An 18,079-nucleotide genomic window follows, 5' to 3' on the forward strand; every position below is an offset into this window, starting at 1 on the left:
GGTGGTGAAGCAACACTAAACACTGAGCAACACTTAAATGACATATAACTTTAAGTTCATTAAAGATCTGTTTGCCTCAGGTCAAATTTTCTAGTTATGATAATTTCCAGCCTCTCTCTTCCAAATCCAAATTAAATGTCAGCTCTCTGTTTCCTAAAACATAAATAAGAGTCAGATAATAAAGCCGAAAAAAAATCACCGTAGCTCATTAAAATTCATTCAGTGAAGGTGAAAACACCTTCCCGCCCCTGGCAGCCTGAGCAGTGAGCCGTGATGACATTTGGCCCAACCCCGAGGCAGCGGCGGTGATCACCGTCACACGCCTGACATCATTTGACTGCACCTTAGGAGCGATATTGATCAGTGCTGTGGAGGGTGACTAATCTTCTGAGTGGAAGAGAGGAAGAACCAGTTAAGTTCCTGCAGAGCTTTTTCTCTACTGTAGCAGAAGAGAACAATCACAACACGAGCTCATCTTCTTAAGTAAAATGTGAAACACAGTGTCTCAGGTGGGATTTATTTCTCTCTTCAGCTGCGCTCGTCTTTTAGTTTCTTCACTTTAACACTTTTAAAATTGAAAAATTCTTCAAACATGCAGCTTTCAGTCTGAGGACAAAAAGTCATTTAGAGAAAGAACCTCTGAAGCTTGTTAATTAACACAATATATTATGTGTGTTTAATATTTACTAAAACGAGACAGTTAGCTGTGTCAGATTATTTCACTTCAGCAGCTGTCAGGAAACCAACCAGTGAAGTTACATCTCATGGAAACAGTCCAGTACCAACCCTCTGTGAAACTACAGTTACGCCTCGCGGTCGTCTGCCCCTCAGACGACTTTCAGATCACATCCCTGTTTATCCAGAGTCATATCAAATATTAACCATATCTGTGAAATTTCGCCATAATTGCTGTGTTAAGTCTTGATCTTTGACCTTTGTCCACCAAAATCTAATCAGTTTGTCCTTGAGTCCAAGTGAATGTTTGTATGGAGTTTGAAGAAGCTCCATTGAGGCGTTACTAAGATATTGTGTCCATGAGAATGGGACGGACAAAACGATGCACCTCCAGCTCTGCCTGATGCCGGCACAGAGGCCTAACAACAAACTGTTGTTTTCATGCTGCAGTTTTTTTACATCTTGTATCAAGGTACAAAGTTAAGATGCAGGACGTAGTTAGCCTAGCTTAGCTTGGACTGGAAACAGGGGAAACAGCTGGATAAACTCTTGTTACCAAGGAATAGTTCCATCACCAAACTCCACATAAAACCAAACATTGGTGTTTTCTTACACTTCAGGGTCATTGAAATTCTTGTTTTTTTTAAGATATTTTTTTGGGCATTTTTTGCCTTTATTGACAGGACAGTAGAGGGTGACAGGAAAGGGGCAGAGAGAGGGGGGAATGACACGCAGGAAAGAGTCGGGCCAGTCAGGAGTCAAACCGGCGCTTGTCTGCTGAGAGCATCCGCTCATGTGGTACGCGCCCTAACCACTCCGCCATCGGGCCGCCAGGGTCATTGATATTCTTTCAAAATAAAGCTTGTAGTTGTCTAAATTAGCTTTTTTCTGTGATTCACCCTCTGGTCTTTATAATACTGATAACAGATGTTAACATCTGTTTCCTTGAGCTTTTAAAACCTTAATTTTCAGTATTGTAATTTTTGCAGCAGCTGGTTCAGGTCGCTCTAACTTCTCTCTCTTCCATGTGTCTCAGTGCAGTGATTTGGTGACATCTGAATAACTGCACTGTTGTCGCTGTGTCTCATCTAAGCTCTGACTCTGTGACCTCTGACCTGCTTGTGTGGATTTCCGCCGGGCCTTCTTTATGTCCTCCTCCGTCTTGTTGCTGAGTTTGATCTCCAGTTGCTGGGTCTTCACCTCCAGATCCTTCTGCCTGTCTGCCAGGGCTTTACGGGCCTGCAAACAGACACACACACACACACACACACACACACACACACATCAAGCAGGATGTGTGAACATAGAAACAACGAGTCATTCAGTGTAATCCTCAGATGTACTGTACCTACATCTATTACAAGAGTCATTACAGCCTTTTCATGTTGGCTGCTGGTATCCTCGCTCAGATCCTGGTCTCATCCTTTAATCTTTTCTTAATCCGCGTCATTGAGTCTTTCCTCTCATTCTCTACAGAGGCACCTGACCAAGGTCATGGTGTAATGGTGTTTGAAAAGTAAACATGTAGTAACGGTGAATCTGCTTTTCAACAGTCAACAGCAAAAAGAAAAACGTGGGCTGGAGTGATCCTGAACACACCGCTGTCAGGAAACCAGTGCAGGAGACATTTGGAGACAATAAAAACTGTAGATTGATGCTAGTGCAACTTCTGGAACTTTGTGATGTCACAACAAAGAGGCTCAGATCCACTCTTCTGATTGGCTCACTGACCTGTTGTTACTAGAGCTCCAGAGAGAAGCCTGAGAGAGGAGATGTAAAACTACACTGAGATGGTTTTTGGTTCTTAAAACCACAAATATATCTTCTGATGGAGATCAATGCTTCAGATAAAACACTGGAGAGAGTAAAATATGGACCTTTAATCAAAGGACTTCTGATCCAATGGTGAACTGAATTAATCTCTTAATCTTTGGCTTGTGTTAGTTTATTTCTTATGGTGCAGACACAACGTTTGCATATTGCTGACACCCACTGCTGTGTGTGTTTATACAGAGAAAACAGATTCATTCATGAAAAGACTGAACAGGTGGGAGGCTAAAATAAAGTTCTGCACCAAGATGTACTGAGTGTAGGAGTCACTGAAGCTCTTGTCATTATGTAATCTCAGTGATGTAAACACTGATGTGTATTTCACTTTTACCTGGAAACACTGAGGGGAAGTTGTTAAAATCTCTCACTACCTTCTCTACACCTGCGTAGCGACTCGCCAGCTGCTTCCTAAGGTCGGCGATGTGATGGTCGTACTTTTTCAGGTCCTTCTTGAAGTTGTCGCCTCTGAACGTCAGCAAAGGTTTCTCTACCTCGGAGTGGAGCTGTGAAAACAAGCGTTTTATTGTTTTAACACTGCAGGAAAGTGACTCCACCTCAGTGATGATTCAACTCTAATCCTTTGCTCTTGTAAGTTGCATTGTTTTGTTGTTCTACATTAAGTCATTGGTTAATTTATCACATGTGCAACTGGAAAATAAAATCCATACGCTGGACAATAAAATCCACGAGAGCATCTACTGCAATTTCTTTGAATGTTTTTAAATTTCCAAATATCAATATCAGTGTCGGACTCATCAGTCAGGCTCTGTGTACAGTACATTGCTCATATCTGTGCTGCTTAGCAAACACAATGTTGTTTATAAACTGAGCTTTTTGGAGGAACAATTTTTATTCTATTATTTATTATTTCATCATTATTCATGACAAAAGCTTCTCTGAACATTTAATTGTCTTTTCCGACTATAGTTGTGCGCCTGTGCTTTCCTCTAAAATCAATACATCTCTTGACACAGAGCACAAACCACAGTAAAGTTAATCTTTTGTGGCTTATTGTGCAGTAAAGCCTGTTTCCTGTTCTACAGCCGAGTCCATTAATATAAAGGGAGACATTACAACTTTAGTTTTTATTTCTCTCACCAAACAGTTCACCAATAGCACAAAAAAGATTTTTTTTCCTGACAGTAAAAACTTTTGTTGGTCTTTCTAGGAAGCACAGGTGGACACTGACATTTCTTTACGAACTATTACGAACAACTCTGTTTTTACTTAGATAATTGACACTTTTCTCCATTTCCTATATGATTGGTACCAAACTCTGTTCCCCTTTCAAGGACATATCCTTGTAATTTACAGTTAAATAAAGTATGAGGAGGATTAGAATCTTGTGAAAATGCCACAGCTGAAAAGAAAAATGAGCTGCAGCTCGTGCAGGCTCAGTGAGACTTCTCATTCCCGGCCTGACCACACATTAATTTCTCTTCACCCGCCCTCATAATGAGGCACGCAGTGTCAGAGTGCTGGTGGAGCAGGGAAGAGCCTGCATGGCCCTGGGTGGAGGCTCCTCAGAACACGTCACTAATTAATTGGACAACAGAGGGCGAAGAGAAGCTCTGAGGCTGCGTCTGAGGCCAGTGAGCGGTTTCTGCATCGCTGCTAATCGGAGCGTGGACGGGTCGTTTTCTGCAGTTGGCACTGACAAAGTTGAGGTGAACAAGTCCTCATCACCCTGAGGATGTGGTCAGATCGAGTATCCATTACTGAGGTGATTGAAAATATTAAACACTTGACCTGAAGACTCTTCAACATGTTTGCAGCTCAGAGAAAAAGATAAATGTCCTCATGTAGCGGCAGACGTTACTGTGGCTCTGCTTTTATTGTGCCAGTGATTTCTGCATTCTGTGCACTTGTATCTGTGCTGCTGCTTCGCTTGTTCCAATTAACACAATTCAGTTCAATTCACTGTGTTTCAATCTGTCTATTAAATAATAATAAATAAAAATGAATCAATTTAAGCCCCTAGTTACTTTTTTATACCTGAAAACTTTACAATTTGATTGACGAGTTTTGTCTAAAAAGGGGTGGAAAGTGCCTACATTCCTACATTTTTCAATCAGAATTGACAGAGAAAAGCAGCAAAGTCTCACATGAGAAGCTGAAATCAGGAGAAAATTGGAATTTCACCTTAAAAAATGTAAAAAGAAAAAAAAGCCCTCATTAGACGTCACCTTGTTGGAGAACTTCAGGTGAACCTCAGCCTCGTCGTGGAGACTCTTCTTCAGCTGAGTCCAGGCTTCTCCCAGAGTCCTGAGGAAAGATTGACATGAATGGATAAAACATTCAGGGAAACACTGAACTTGTTGAGGATCCCACTGTGGGCCTCAGGAAGAGAGTGACGGTTCCCACACCTTCTTAAACATCTAATTCAATGACTTTTCAAGGACTTTCCAGGCCCAGGTCTCTCAAGCTGAAGGACCCAACATGGCATAGTCTGAGACTGAATCTTTTTATAATGAGATAATAAATAAAAAGAGAGAGAGGCTTGAATATGCGAACACTTCTCTACTGTGTTACAGTGACTCTCAATTCCCTAAAATCAAGCACCAACACCAGTTTTATTTTATTCCACAGAATATCTGTGTAGGGATATCGTACATTTCCTTCACACCTAACACACAAGAGAGAAGCGTTTTCTTTGAACTGAATGAATTCCTGCCAACAAACTCTTCATATCTGGTCTTGAATCTGTGACTCTGTTAGTTTCAGTTTTATGGCTGAATCTGTAGTCATGGAATTTCCAGATCTGGAAAGTGACCAAAATCTACTTGTTCTGTTCTGTTGAGCTGAGCCTTATCTGTGCTGTCTGCTGAATGTGAGATCTGCTCAGAGATTTCTGTGTTCACTGACAAACTGACATGAAAAAACATCCAGTCTTTCATGAAGTATCTGTCTTTGAATGGTGCATCAGAAACAAAAAGTAGCGTGGGAATAAGCCTATTTTAAACACTCCTATCTTTAGCCGCAGTTCTGTTAATTACTGACACTATCTGCTGTTTTGCAGGGGGAGCTTTGGAGTTGCACACACTGTTTCGTCTTACAGCGAATGTTTACTGCACTCACCCTTCCTCCTGCGCTGCCAGGGGGCTCAGAGACAGCTTGGAGAGGTTCTTGGCATATTCCTCCTCAATCTTTATCCTGAAAACACAAACACCGAGATGTGAAAGCTTCCTGGCAAAAAGAGAGGAAGCAAACTGCTTTAGTGAAGTAGGAAAAAAGAAAAAAGCTTAAACACAGATCAGTTCAGGGGTGCACTGCAGCACAATGATTTAAAACTTCTACTTCAGTCTGCTGCAAAGGCTGAACCCAAACGCCGCACACAGCCCTGAGTCCTGTACAGCAAAAATCTCATTATGCTTGTAAAAAAAAAAAAAAAAAAAAGACTTCAGCTGTATTTTAAAGAGCAGCTGTTCTCTTACCTCCTTTTTAAAGATGGAAATGAGATGTGCTTATATTTGCCCTGAGGGACATTCAATGCAGTGCGGCCATGTTTGTTCCCTTTGTGACATTCGCCTCCTCCGCCGGCCTCACATTTACCATCCACACCTGAGTAAATCTGTCACCTAAAGAAGGTCACGAGGCTCCTTCTCTGACTTAATGTTCGGATACAGAGCAGCTCAGTGAAACAACACAGGAAAGGTCGGCGATGGAGAGAAATGCTCCTGAAGGATTTGGCCTCTTGAATCAGGAGGAACCTCGCTCATTAACGTCCACCGACTCTGACCAGGATGTGAATAGAAGCTTTTGTAGAATTCGGTGGAACTAATTACATAGAGGCCTCGTTATCCATGTTGCTTTTGACTTGGTGGTTCAGGCAGTTTCCTGTATATTCAGAGATCTATAGCTCTTTTAATTACTGGGTTCAGGCCTAAATTGCAACCCTCAGCTGTGAGACCAAAGTTAAAGAGCAGCGTCCTACAGATCCCTTTATACATGGAGTGTCCTCTGTTGATTGTTGTGGACCTGCCCAGGATGTTTGGGATCTTCTCTGGGCTCTGGCTCATGTTGTGGGGGACAGAGAGGAGTCATCATCTTCCTGCCTCAATCCACCATCTCTGCTTTTAAATCTAGACTGAAAGGTGCTTAAAACCAAATTTATCATTGTTATGATCGTACAAACTGCAACTTATGTTTTTTGGCATAAATAACAACTGGAAGTCATTAGACCTTAGAAACTTAAATGATCAGCATTTACAGCAGGGCTGTACAACTAATCCAAATATTATCAAAGTCGCAATATGGTAAAGTGCAATATCTACATTTTTTTTATAAAGATAAAATGTATCACAACAGACTTGTGGTGCGACCAAGACGCCCAGCCGACAAATCATATTCTCCAGGCATAAAGGAACATGTTTGTTTGGTACAAGGTCCAACAAAAAAAAAGTCACACCAAGATAATTTCTATATTTTTTTAAATGAAATGCAAAAATCTAATTCCCAGTATCTGCAAATATAATCACAATATAATTTTTTTTGCATATCAGTCAGCCTGAATTGAGTGAGTGAGTGAGTGAGTGAGTACTGATTGATACTCACAAAGGGAGAAAGTTCTGTTGACCTGTGTTTTTTAGTTGGGGAAAAACAATTTTCATTTGAACTGTAAAATCTTGTGATAACTTATATTAAATAAACTTTTTCTTTCATTATTAATTCAGTGTCAGAGTTCAGTTGACAAAATGTCCAATGGATTGTTTATTAAACTCATTCACTGAAGTTATTTAGAAACACTTTCAGCTTATCAACATATACTTCCCATCATGCATTGGATTAATAATGAAATCTATTATATATATTATTATATACACACACACAGAAACCCTGTTTCTTTCAGAGCACTACAGCCGGTATATCTTGAGTTTCTCAAAATCAGGATAAGAACTTATCAAGGTTTCTGTTGTAACATTTTCATGTTTTTATGTGTAGTGAAAACTTCCAACCCCGATCATAACCAGGATTCTTGTGTCCATGTAAACACACTCAGTGTGTTAGTTCCTCTCTTATCACTCTCTCTACCACATAAATACATAGTTTCATTTTTTAAAAAGGACAAACAACTTCCTAATACAGCCGGTGCTGCCGTTAACTCAGACATGAGGAAATGGTGCATTTGTTGGGGACTATTTTCAGCAGCGGATGAATCCACATTTGGTGCTGTAGTATTTGTGGTAGCAGGTCGGTGAGTGTGAGACTGAGTCAAAATGAACTGCAGCGTGTGTGTTCATGGTGATGAAGGAACATGTCAGCCAGTACAACAATGATGTGTTTTTAATAGTTTTTTGGGAACAAAGGCGCTCCACTGAAGAGGAACACGATTTATCAGACTTTAGATGCACACACACACACACACACTTGGTAGTGAGATCAATTCATTGGTGGTCTCTTAATGGGATTTTCTGAAAAAAGCCCCCAGTCTTGTTTTTTAAAAGAGGAGGTGCTGACACTTCAAACCTTTTTGTTCCTGTAACTTATTTCTGTTTTAAATGAAATGTTTCTGTGGCTCCTTCAGTGGGAATATTTCTGCCTCCAGAGCAGCTCTGTGTCTGACACTCTGGTTAATTAATTAACAAATAAACCTCACTGTGAGCAAACGGCACAGCCAATTTTGTTGTTATAATCCGGTCTTATCCGACAGTAAAGCTGTTACCTCTCATGGATAAACTCAGCCATCTCTTTCTGCATCTGTTTGCCCTTCAGCTGCTTCTGCAGAAGAACCTCGAAGCCCGCCACCGAGGTGGTCCCCTGGGGGTCTTTCTTGTCGGTCTGAAGAAGAGGAGAGCATCATTCAAAGACAGCAGTGGACAAATAAACAGCCACAGCCATGAGTTCATGGACCGGGCGTCCACCAACCTCTCTGTGTTGTTTACGTTTGAGAGCGTGTAGGTTTGTGAGAATGGGCTCTGGGTGGTGAGTCACAAACTATGAGCATGAATGTGTGACTCACACTCGTATGTCAAGAAGGGCATGCGTTGGTGTGTGTGTGTGCGTCAATCACTGATGGGTGGATGTGTGTTCGGTGTGTGTTCTTGAGCACGAACATGTCAAACAGGATTTGGTGATGCGTGGCACTCTGTCTTGTTTGTGACAGGGGTGATGTGCGTCGCCACGTGGAACAGAGGCGCCTGATTTATTTCGCACTGCAGGTCTGAGAAGCAGCTCAGTCGACACACAAAACATCACGAGTAACCCGACACTACACGACAGGCCGCAAACATGGAGAAGAACAGCAATGAAGGAGGAGGAAACAGGCATCAGATTCCAGTCAACAACGCAGGATGAAGGGTTTTCAATTCAAATCTAATCTAGGATGGAAATGTATGGAAACTGAAAATTACAGCAGTCACGAGGGAAACATTAGAAGTAGGACTTGTGTTTGCAAAGAAGCCGGTCGATCAGCTTTCCACCTGCGACCCTCCGACATGAAAACCAATAGCATCTTCTGTTAAATGAGAAGACGAGTGTTGAATCCATTTGCAACCAGCAAAAAGCATATTGACCGTTTCTGTCATCTTTTAGTCACATAATTTAATTCAATTTATTCAGCCTTCAACTGCAGTATGCATTTACCAGCACAGATATTTTGTGAAGGTCAATAAAACTTGCCTGAACCAAACACATACACACTATATGATCCAAAAGTTGCCTCGTGGTTTAGGGAAGAAAAATGACTTGGTTATTGTTGAAGTTTGCGTTAATCTCAGTTTTCAGTTTAAATACAAAAAGCAAACCAGTTAACCAGTTAAGTTGCAGTAAATATGGTCAGAGGTGGTTTTGCAAGACATTCTGATGATGTCACAGTGAATTTGACCTTTTGGATATAAATGTCACCACCTCATTATTTCATTTTTTTTCCATTTTATTTTTGCTGTAGAGTCAGTTTGAGAATAACCAGTGTTTAGCTAGAGTCCTTTTTTTTGTGACATTTAGTTCTTTGATTTAGCAGCATCTGTTTGCCCTGTTTCCCCTTCCAGTTAATCATTGATTGTATCTTTATTTATCTCCTCACTTCCAAATAAATGTAAATAAACCAATCACATCTGGTTTAAATTGCTCCCCTTTTCCCAAGAATTGAGCTTGATTTGAGTGTGAGAAAAAAAGTTCTTGCTTTTTTGGTGAAAGAAACGTTTAGGATGAGGCTGATTTCTTAGTTACAAACAGAAGATCTTTGGAGTTAATATGTTTTTTATTTATTTTATAAATCTAATATTTTGGTTTGGTCAGTGTTTCTGTGTTGGTGGTGGCGTCTTAACAAACACATTTTCCCCTGGACTCCTGCAGGCTAATGCTGCGTTCATGTCATTAGAGACAGTTGGTAAAGATTTGTGAGTGTTCATGTCATCTGACACCTCAAGACTGTTGCGTGATGACAGAGGTGATTGTGTGGAGGTTAAAATACAGTGCACTATACAACACAATATCCATTCAATATGGGTTTAATTACATCAAATTATGGACTTTGGTTGATGTGAGGTGTTGAGTTTCCCAGTGAAAAACAACCTCTTGGATGTTGGGTTGATGGGTTTTGGTCTCTGGTCAACACACAACGTCACCAGGAACATCTCTGTTGTCGTTGCTGTGTTTCAGCAGAACTCACCCAGAAGTAATCGCAGTAGCTCCATTCGTTGGGTTTGAGGAGCTGCTGCTCCGGACCTTCTCCAGGCAGAGGGAAAGTCACACAGTTGATCTGAAGCGAAGAGAGAAGAAACACAGAGATGTTTCCAGTGAAAAATAACAGAGCTGCTAATGACTATGAGCCAAAACACATATGTCAGAAAGTAGGGCAACAGCCGAAATATTATCTTTAAAAGAGTGAGGTAACAGGCCTGCGTTTCATTTGGATTGTGCAGACGAGAGGAAAAAGGTCAGACATGAGTAAACATGTGAATGAGCCCATGTTGGCCCTCCAGAAGGTGACCCATGGGCCCCGGGGGGGGAAGAGAGAGACAACCCTGTCCAAAAGAAAACAAAGAAACCTTTTCTAAAATGTCCCTAAAATTGAACAAATGAACTTTACACACTTGAGAATATGTGTTGTTACGGATAAACACACAGCACTCAGTCTGAACACAGACTCCATGGTCCACAGCATCTTCAATTACTCTTGGGGCTGCAATTATGTAATGTTCACCATCTGTGAGCCCTCCCTCCTGGCACGGCTAGATACCCTCTGTGCCATGTCAACCGCTACTGCAAACTACATGGGCATCCAGACAGGATGCCTCATCCACAAACACACAAAAACACACTGAGTCATGGTGTTCACAGCTTGAGTTCACCACTGTACTGCTGCCTCACAGACTACAGAAAAACAGGCAGCACCGCCCTCACTGCTTCACTCTTTTCACAAATTTCAAGTAAAGTTTTGTTAATATCTGGGCACAAAGAGAACTGAAGGGAAGCAAGAGGCTGGAGAGGAGACGTTAGGATGAATCAGTTGAAAGTGCAGGTCCCCTTTGGTCAAGGAGCCCCCCCCCCCCACCCCCCCCCCCCCCCCCCACACACATTTATAAGCTGTATATAAACATTTAATAAATGGCTCATAATGTCCTTAGAACTGGTTATAACTACACTGCAGTGTTTCACAAGGATTCATTCAGTGTTTATAGCTGTGTCAAAACTCAGGGGCCACATCCTTTGGGGGACACGGTCTATGGAGGCGTGGCCTACAAAGAACCTACCCAAATGAATGACGCGGTCTCTCTGCTACAGAGGATTAACATTTATACTCAGCCGCTGAGTCCACCTTCTTCCCTTTTTGAAAAGTGATTCAGTGCAACAAAGCCTGGGATAGGTTGAGCTGTGGAGGAACCACCCATTGGATACTCCCTTGCCCCCGCCTTTCTCAGCCGCATCTGAGGGAGCCTCTGAAATGTGACGCCACCGTGACGCACTCGGCCTTCAAAATGCAGCCTTTGAAGGACGCGGCCACTGGACTGAGACGCAGCTTGGACGCTGCTTATAAATGCTAAACACAAAATGGTACCAAAATTCCTCATTGTGTTTTAGAAATTTGACTCTTTAGGATCCAATAAAAAGGAAAACGTAGCCTCAAGTCTGAACCAATCCTGTTCCCTAGGATGTGATATGTGGATCCTAAAACAGACAATATCAGGAGTTTTCAGGTTAAGTAATTTATCAAGGTTGTGTGAAGATTTAGTCCAATACAAACTGAAACACACCTAAAGTGAAGATACTATGGTCAGTGATAGGACTTTAATAGAATCTTTTACTGTAACACTCTCAGTCTGTTTGGTGCTGAGCAGGAGTGTTTCTGATGGAAACAGCTGATGAGAGACTCAGACATACAGTCTATAGCTTGTGCAGCTAGAAAACCAACAGTGACCAAAAAGTAGCAAAAAGCAGCGTAGTGCTGCTGAGCTGACTTTCACAAGAGACACGTCTGATTTATGTAAAAAATGTTTTAACATACAACATCTGTGTCAGAGGAAAGAGATGCTCCTCTGTTACTGCCTTGCATTGTAATTCATCATGGATGTACTTTTGCATAAGACGCTCAACATAGACCTCCTCATTCTTTGCGCTGCCACCGCAGCACTTCATCTGAGCAGCTTCCAATAAACAACTTCAAATACAGATGAGTAACGCTCTTGCCTCTCTTACATAATCACTAAAATCCAGAGGAAACACTGATATGGCCCACAGTCATAACGACACGACAGAAAACATCTACAACACCAGCAGTGATGTACATAAACAAGACACATGAAGTCACAGTAACGCTCAGTATCTAAAGGAGCAGCAGTGTGATTTACTCCACATGCCGACCAGTCACTTTGTTCATTTTCTGCCTCAGAGATCATACTGATTGTCATGGGCACCAGATTTTCCATTACACTGGCTCCACATTTATCATGACTGTTGTTTATCTGCCTCTCACATCCTGCAGAAAATGAGACCATCTATCTCCAGGAAGTCTGTCCGGCTAACTTACTTCTCCTTTATGGCTGCTCAGCGAGGTACTCCAGGGTTGGGGGGTAAAATATTAATATAGATTACTTTAATGACACAGCGTGTGATAAATCCTTTGAAGGGATCTGAGGCCATTCTAGGGATGTTTGAAGTTCAGCCGCTGGACGTGGGATGTTGCAGCACGCTGTGTTGCCATGTTGCCTCCTTGCGTGTTGCAGTTTAGCACAGAAACACAACGCTGCGAGCAACATATAACAGTGCTGATCTGTCAAGTGGTTTGGGACATTTTGTCCTCACTCACGATTCATAAACATACACTCTCATGAGGGTTTTATATCCAGGCTGCAGGCGATGGTTATTTCATTACACATTTTAATGTTTTTTTTCTTCGCTGAATACAGAAGAAAAAAATCATGACACAGTCAAAGAACTAATGGCCCATGAGACACATAAAAATAATGGTTTTGCAGACAAACAAACAACTGAAACACTTCCTCTCTCTCTCTCCAATAGAATCGACTATAGGATGTTCTGCCCCAGTTGCTAAGCAACAAATTACTTTTGCTGTAAAAGACCCCCCACCCCACACACACACCTTCCCATAACAAAACAATCTCACACTTCCTCTTTACTGCCTTCTCTTCCCTCATTCCTTCCTTCTCATCCTCGCTGACCAATCGAAACGCCCCGTCTGAGTCCCGCCAACGACACCAGATGACTCTCTCTAACGAGCTGCCGTTCCCAGCATGCCTACACTGAGACCACGCAGCATAGCAACAAGTCAGACTGACTGAATGTTTAATTAGATGAGAAACATGAAAGGTTGAAACAGATGAATTTAGTCTGACTGCGGGTGAAGGTGAAAACAAGGTTACAGAGTGGCTCCTTGATTCTTCTCTCTGGTGTGTGAAGCCTCGGCGTCCTGCGAGGGTCCATTTTGCCAACAGTCATAGATGTGTGCGTCTCCATGACAACTGTGGAGGGGTTGTGTAATGTGAGGTGCACCATGGCGAACAAAAAAACACCTTTGTGGACTGACGTCATCCAGCCACAACTGCAGATTAAATTTTGATCACCTGTATTATGTTTCCAGATCCACTTGCTCCAGCAGGAATATTGAACATGCAGGATTCTTGTTTACACCACTGCACATTTCTTCTGCATTTCCATAGATCAAGACTTCTCTGCAGATATGAAATCATGTTAAACTACAAAATAAATAAATAAATGCATCTCTCATGCCTCAGCTCTGCAGGAGAATTCAGTGGCTACACATGGAGCCCAATCACACAGTGTCAGCAACAATCTGTGAGCGGTGAAACCCTTTGAAAAGGCCAAGCAATGAAAGGGGAGGAAATCATCTTTTCTCCAACAGTATGTCTTCAGTGAATATCTGAATGGCTCACCGACCCCCCCACCCCCCAGCCACGACCGCCTCCTATGCCAGTGTTTTCCATTTCAGCACCCATTAATCAGTGCTATTGCTTTTGTCACCATGGAAACTGGACTTGCTGCATCTCTCAAAAGGTCTGGTTGGGGTTTTTCACAATAGCCAGACTGACGGCTCCTGTGGCTGCAGCAGGTCAGCGAGCCCACCGAGCGCAAAATCTGTCCCTGCGAGACACAAAAAACCACCCTCTGTCTGCCTTCACCACCATCATCATCATCACCACCACCACCACCACCACAGGTTCGCCTCACCCTCTGCTGCTCCCCTCCTCCTACAACAGTCATCATTATGAACTAAGAGATTACATAACCACAGCTACTGTCTGGGCATCTTGAGACAAAGATACTGTATACTTCACAGAATGTTTCCCAGCAAACAGCACATTCATTTCCTCCTCATCACTGAGGATACTGAGGAGTTTGCAGCTTAAATTCTACTACAAGCAGAGGGGGAGTTCTTCAGTGTTCACTTCCCAAATGCTGCTGGATGACAAACAGCAGCGCTGTGTGACCTGCACTGCCCTGCAAATTACATGGGGAGCCCTTTGGGGAAGAAAAAAAGGGGAATACAAACCACACTGAGCAACAACTCACTGACAGAACCACTCACATCTCCTCTTTATCTGACAGACAGAAGGCTGTACGATACTAAAAATACCAACCATCAGTCTGCAGGCCACGAGATCAGCTCCGGACTTTTCACTCACTTAAATAATAATCCAGCATGATGGAAACGCGTGAGCGTCTCAACAGGATAAATTTATCTTTGACAAGCATTAAATCAATATTATAGATCGAATCCAGTCAGGTGGGTGAGGTAGAAATGAGTGGCAAACTCCTGGACAGCTTCTTCTTCATTCAGATTTATGTGGTTTCCAATATGCAGGGAACCCCATGTTACTCCACGAGGAGAATAATACTACGCTACGATGTCAACAGATGATAGAAAACAGGAAAAAAAAGGATGAGACATGAACTTATTTCTGGGACATGAGGAGCCTCACAGATGCTGGAAGGAGATGAGGAAGAGGAGGAGGATTAAGTTGCTGGGTACTCACAGTGATCTTGGTCTCCTTGACCTCCTTGATCTGCCTCTTGGCTGGCGAAACGGAGCCAGGGGGCTGCGGGGCGAGACAGGAGGGATCGTCAAAACTCTCCTCAGTGTCAAAGCTGGCTTCCATCATCATCCCTCTCACCTCCTCCTGCTTCTCTATTCTGGGAAAGCCTCGCTCTCTCTCTCTCTCTCCTTTCTCGCTCTCTCTCTCTCTCTCTCTCTCCCTCCACGCACCGAGGCTGCCTTCAGTCTCACAAGCCACGGAGTGAGTGGAGAAGAGTCGCGTTGCAGGGGGAGGGGAGGGGGAGTGGGGGCGTGTAGTGGTGGGAAGGTAGTGCGAGGGGTGAGGAAGAGGCGGAGGGGGAGGGGGAGGGAGTTTGTAGGGAAGCGTGACGAAGTCTAGCCTCCGGTTAAGCTGCTGTCACACGAGTTTTAGGGTTAAAGGCTGCAAGGAGATGGATGCTGCCTGCAAGAGAGGTCTGTGTACCCCCCCCCCCCCCCCCCAACCCCCCCCAACCCCCCACCAAATGCTGTATATGCAGAGAGAGACAGAAAGAGGAAGTTCACGGATGAAGATGCTGGAGCATGAAGGAGAGGATGTGAAGGGAAAAAATGGCATAAAGACAGAAATGGAAAAAGGCAGGAAGAGTTAAGAGAGCAAGATGAGGAAGAGGTGTGTGAAGATGAGGAGGAGGAGGAGGAGGAGGAGGAGGGGGATTTATTTACATGATCCTTGCCACACCTCCCTCCCAAGAGAGCCTGATAGTGAAGGAGGAGGGAGCAGCAGCAATGGAGGATGAGGAGGAGGGGGTGGCAGCGGCGGTGGGGGTTGGTTTCATGGAAATGGCTGAATGATGATGTTTAAGAGACTAATTACGATTGGGAGGGAAACTGGAGGAGGGGGGAGGAGAGAGAAAGCAGGAGGGAAAACAGGCTGCCAATGAGACGCAGCTCCTCTGATTGTGTGTTTATGTGTTGGAGGAAATCTGTGTGTGTGTGTGTGTGTGTGTGTGTGTGTGTGTGTGTGTGTGTGTGAGACAGAAAGGGTTAAAAAGGTGTGCTGAGGAGGCAAATTCAGGGACTGTGTGTCAACAACAACTGAAATATTTGTGTGTATTTATGTGTGTATGTGTGCGTTCAGTGCGGCACTGGTGTTTACACTAAGTATGTGCGTGCAAGATGGCAGCAGCTACATCGTTATCATCTTTCTGATATGACAGCGCTTTACCCGAGGCATCAAACAGCAGCCGCGTGCAGAGCGGCGCAGCGCAGCTCAGACAACACTCACCATCACTGCAGTGCTCACACCTTCTCACAACATCCACCTGTGCTGATCCAACTACACCATCACAGCCAGAACAAACCCTACATCCACTCACAGTCTCACCTTCGCTGTACAGAACATGGCGGAGGGCAGCTCTGATCGCCACAGTCCCGGTCCAGGTTTTCGCGATGCGTGGCCCCAGCGCTACCAGCGTGAGCTTTGACAGTCTTGGCTGGCCTCCTTTTCCAAAACTGTCAAACTCTGACATGTGGAGTCCAAATCTCAGCTGCCCATATGGCCCGAGTGTCTGTCCATCTATACTCTCCAGTGTGATCATGACACGATATGCCCTCGTCTGACTTGCAATTAGTCACGTGGGTTGGCATGTAATCGATGTTGGCCCTGGTTCATCAGAGCTGCGGGAGCGGCCCTGCCTTCAGCTTCATCTCATGGAAATAATGATATCATATTGTGAACTGAGAACACTGCTTACATGGGAGAATGCAGCAAGTGCGTCTCTGAGGACTCTGCACCAAGGCCTGACTGACAGCAAGACTCAAATTATGATGACCTTTACTATCTCCACTACACCACGATTAATCTGTCAGTTTTTATCTTGATTTATCTTTTAGTTCATAAAAGAGAAAGATCGACTGCAAGTTCTTTGAGTCCAAGGTGTCTTTTTGTTCACCAGTCTAAAATTCAAAGATATACAGTTCACAACAATTTAAAACAACAAGAAAAGCAGCATCTCTTCATATTTGAGAAGCTGGAAACTAGGAATGTTCAGCATGAATGTGCACAAGACATGATCAGTTATCAAAGCTGCTGTTGACTGGAGACACCTCGCAAATCCCCAAAGAACCACCTATGATCACTTTCATTTGTCAATGTTGGTTTCTTTTAACTGTGACCATGATCACTTTTTAACCTTAAGAACATTTATTATTGTAACCATGACAACGAGAATTCCCAAACCTGGATGAAGTAGCCATTTTAACCCAAACCAAGACATTTCTGTGTCTAAACTGACCACTAGGGGCAGTAGAAACACAACACTGACATATATCTCCTTTCTTTTTGCTCTGTGTTTGGTCTCAACCAGCTCCTGGAGGAAATATCTGTCTTTTTAGCTGCTAAATGCTCCACTGTGTTCACCAGCTGCTCTCTGACTGTGTCTCCCTGCAGTTTGCTGCTGAGCAGGTGGTGGATAGTGATTTTTTAGAGCTGCTTCTCAGAAAACCGCTGTCTGCTGCGGCCGAAAAACAAGGTGAAGAGAGCAGTGAGAGTGATCCAGAACAGTGAGGTTGTGGGTCTGTCGCATATTAAAGCCTATTTATTTTTTAATTGTGATGTACAACAGCGTTTAAAGACACTGACAAATGATGTGAACCTGTCAATAGCGAAGTCAGAGCAGGAAACTCTTAAATGTGCTGTTCCAGAAGGTGCAGGTAAACAACATATCTTGTCGTCGGATCTGAAGGACTTGTTGGTCGATCGACTAATGAATTCATCAATTTTTTGTTTCAGCACTAGATGAAACCATGAAGGGAAACAGCCACTTACTGTGTCACCATCATGTGAGGCCTCGTACCTCTGAATCACTGAACCCTTTGTGCACAGACAGGGCCGACACTTCATACTGTAAAACTGCCTCTTTTGGCTTATAGCACATACCTGTTTGTTAATGGCAGGTTTCCTCAGAGCGACATCAGGGACTTCTGTGGGCTGACTGGTCTTTGTGCTGCTGTGACTTCCCCCAGCTGCTGACAAAAACATCATAAACCACACATTACTGATGAAAGTGACAATTGGATTCTTACTTCTGAGCAGTAACCTGATAATAATGAGCAGACGGTCCG

At 43.3% G+C, this 18,079-nt stretch overlaps 1 protein-coding gene across 14 annotated transcripts in view; it reads right to left on the bottom strand.

The window, feature by feature from the left end:
• The window catches only part of LOC139610081 (growth arrest-specific protein 7-like), a 41,613-nt gene that overhangs the window by 6,031 nt on the left and 17,503 nt on the right, over positions 1–18,079 (bottom strand). For 11 of the 14 annotated variants that reach the window (XM_071465051.1, XM_071465055.1, XM_071465049.1 and 8 more), the window contains 8 exons: positions 17,895–17,983; positions 14,958–15,020; positions 10,115–10,204; positions 8,168–8,283; positions 5,584–5,658; positions 4,692–4,770; positions 2,877–3,008; positions 1,791–1,914 (listed from right to left, as the gene is read on the bottom strand). In XM_071465051.1, coding sequence (XP_071321152.1) covers positions 1,791–1,914; positions 2,877–3,008; positions 4,692–4,770; positions 5,584–5,658; positions 8,168–8,283; positions 10,115–10,204; positions 14,958–15,020; positions 17,895–17,983 — 768 coding nt within the window. The remainder of the gene's footprint in view (positions 1–1,790; positions 1,915–2,876; positions 3,009–4,691; positions 4,771–5,583; positions 5,659–8,167; positions 8,284–10,114; positions 10,205–14,957; positions 15,021–17,894; positions 17,984–18,079) is intronic. The other 3 variants (XM_071465052.1, XM_071465054.1, XM_071465053.1) reach the window with 3 other exon arrangements.

The sequence above is a fragment of the Trachinotus anak genome, unplaced genomic scaffold (assembly GCF_046630095.1).
Source record: "Trachinotus anak isolate AG129_WGS33_773 ecotype Australia unplaced genomic scaffold, CSIRO_AGI_Tana_v1 ptg000003l, whole genome shotgun sequence".
NCBI classification, from domain to species: Eukaryota; Metazoa; Chordata; class Actinopteri; order Carangiformes; family Carangidae; genus Trachinotus; species Trachinotus anak.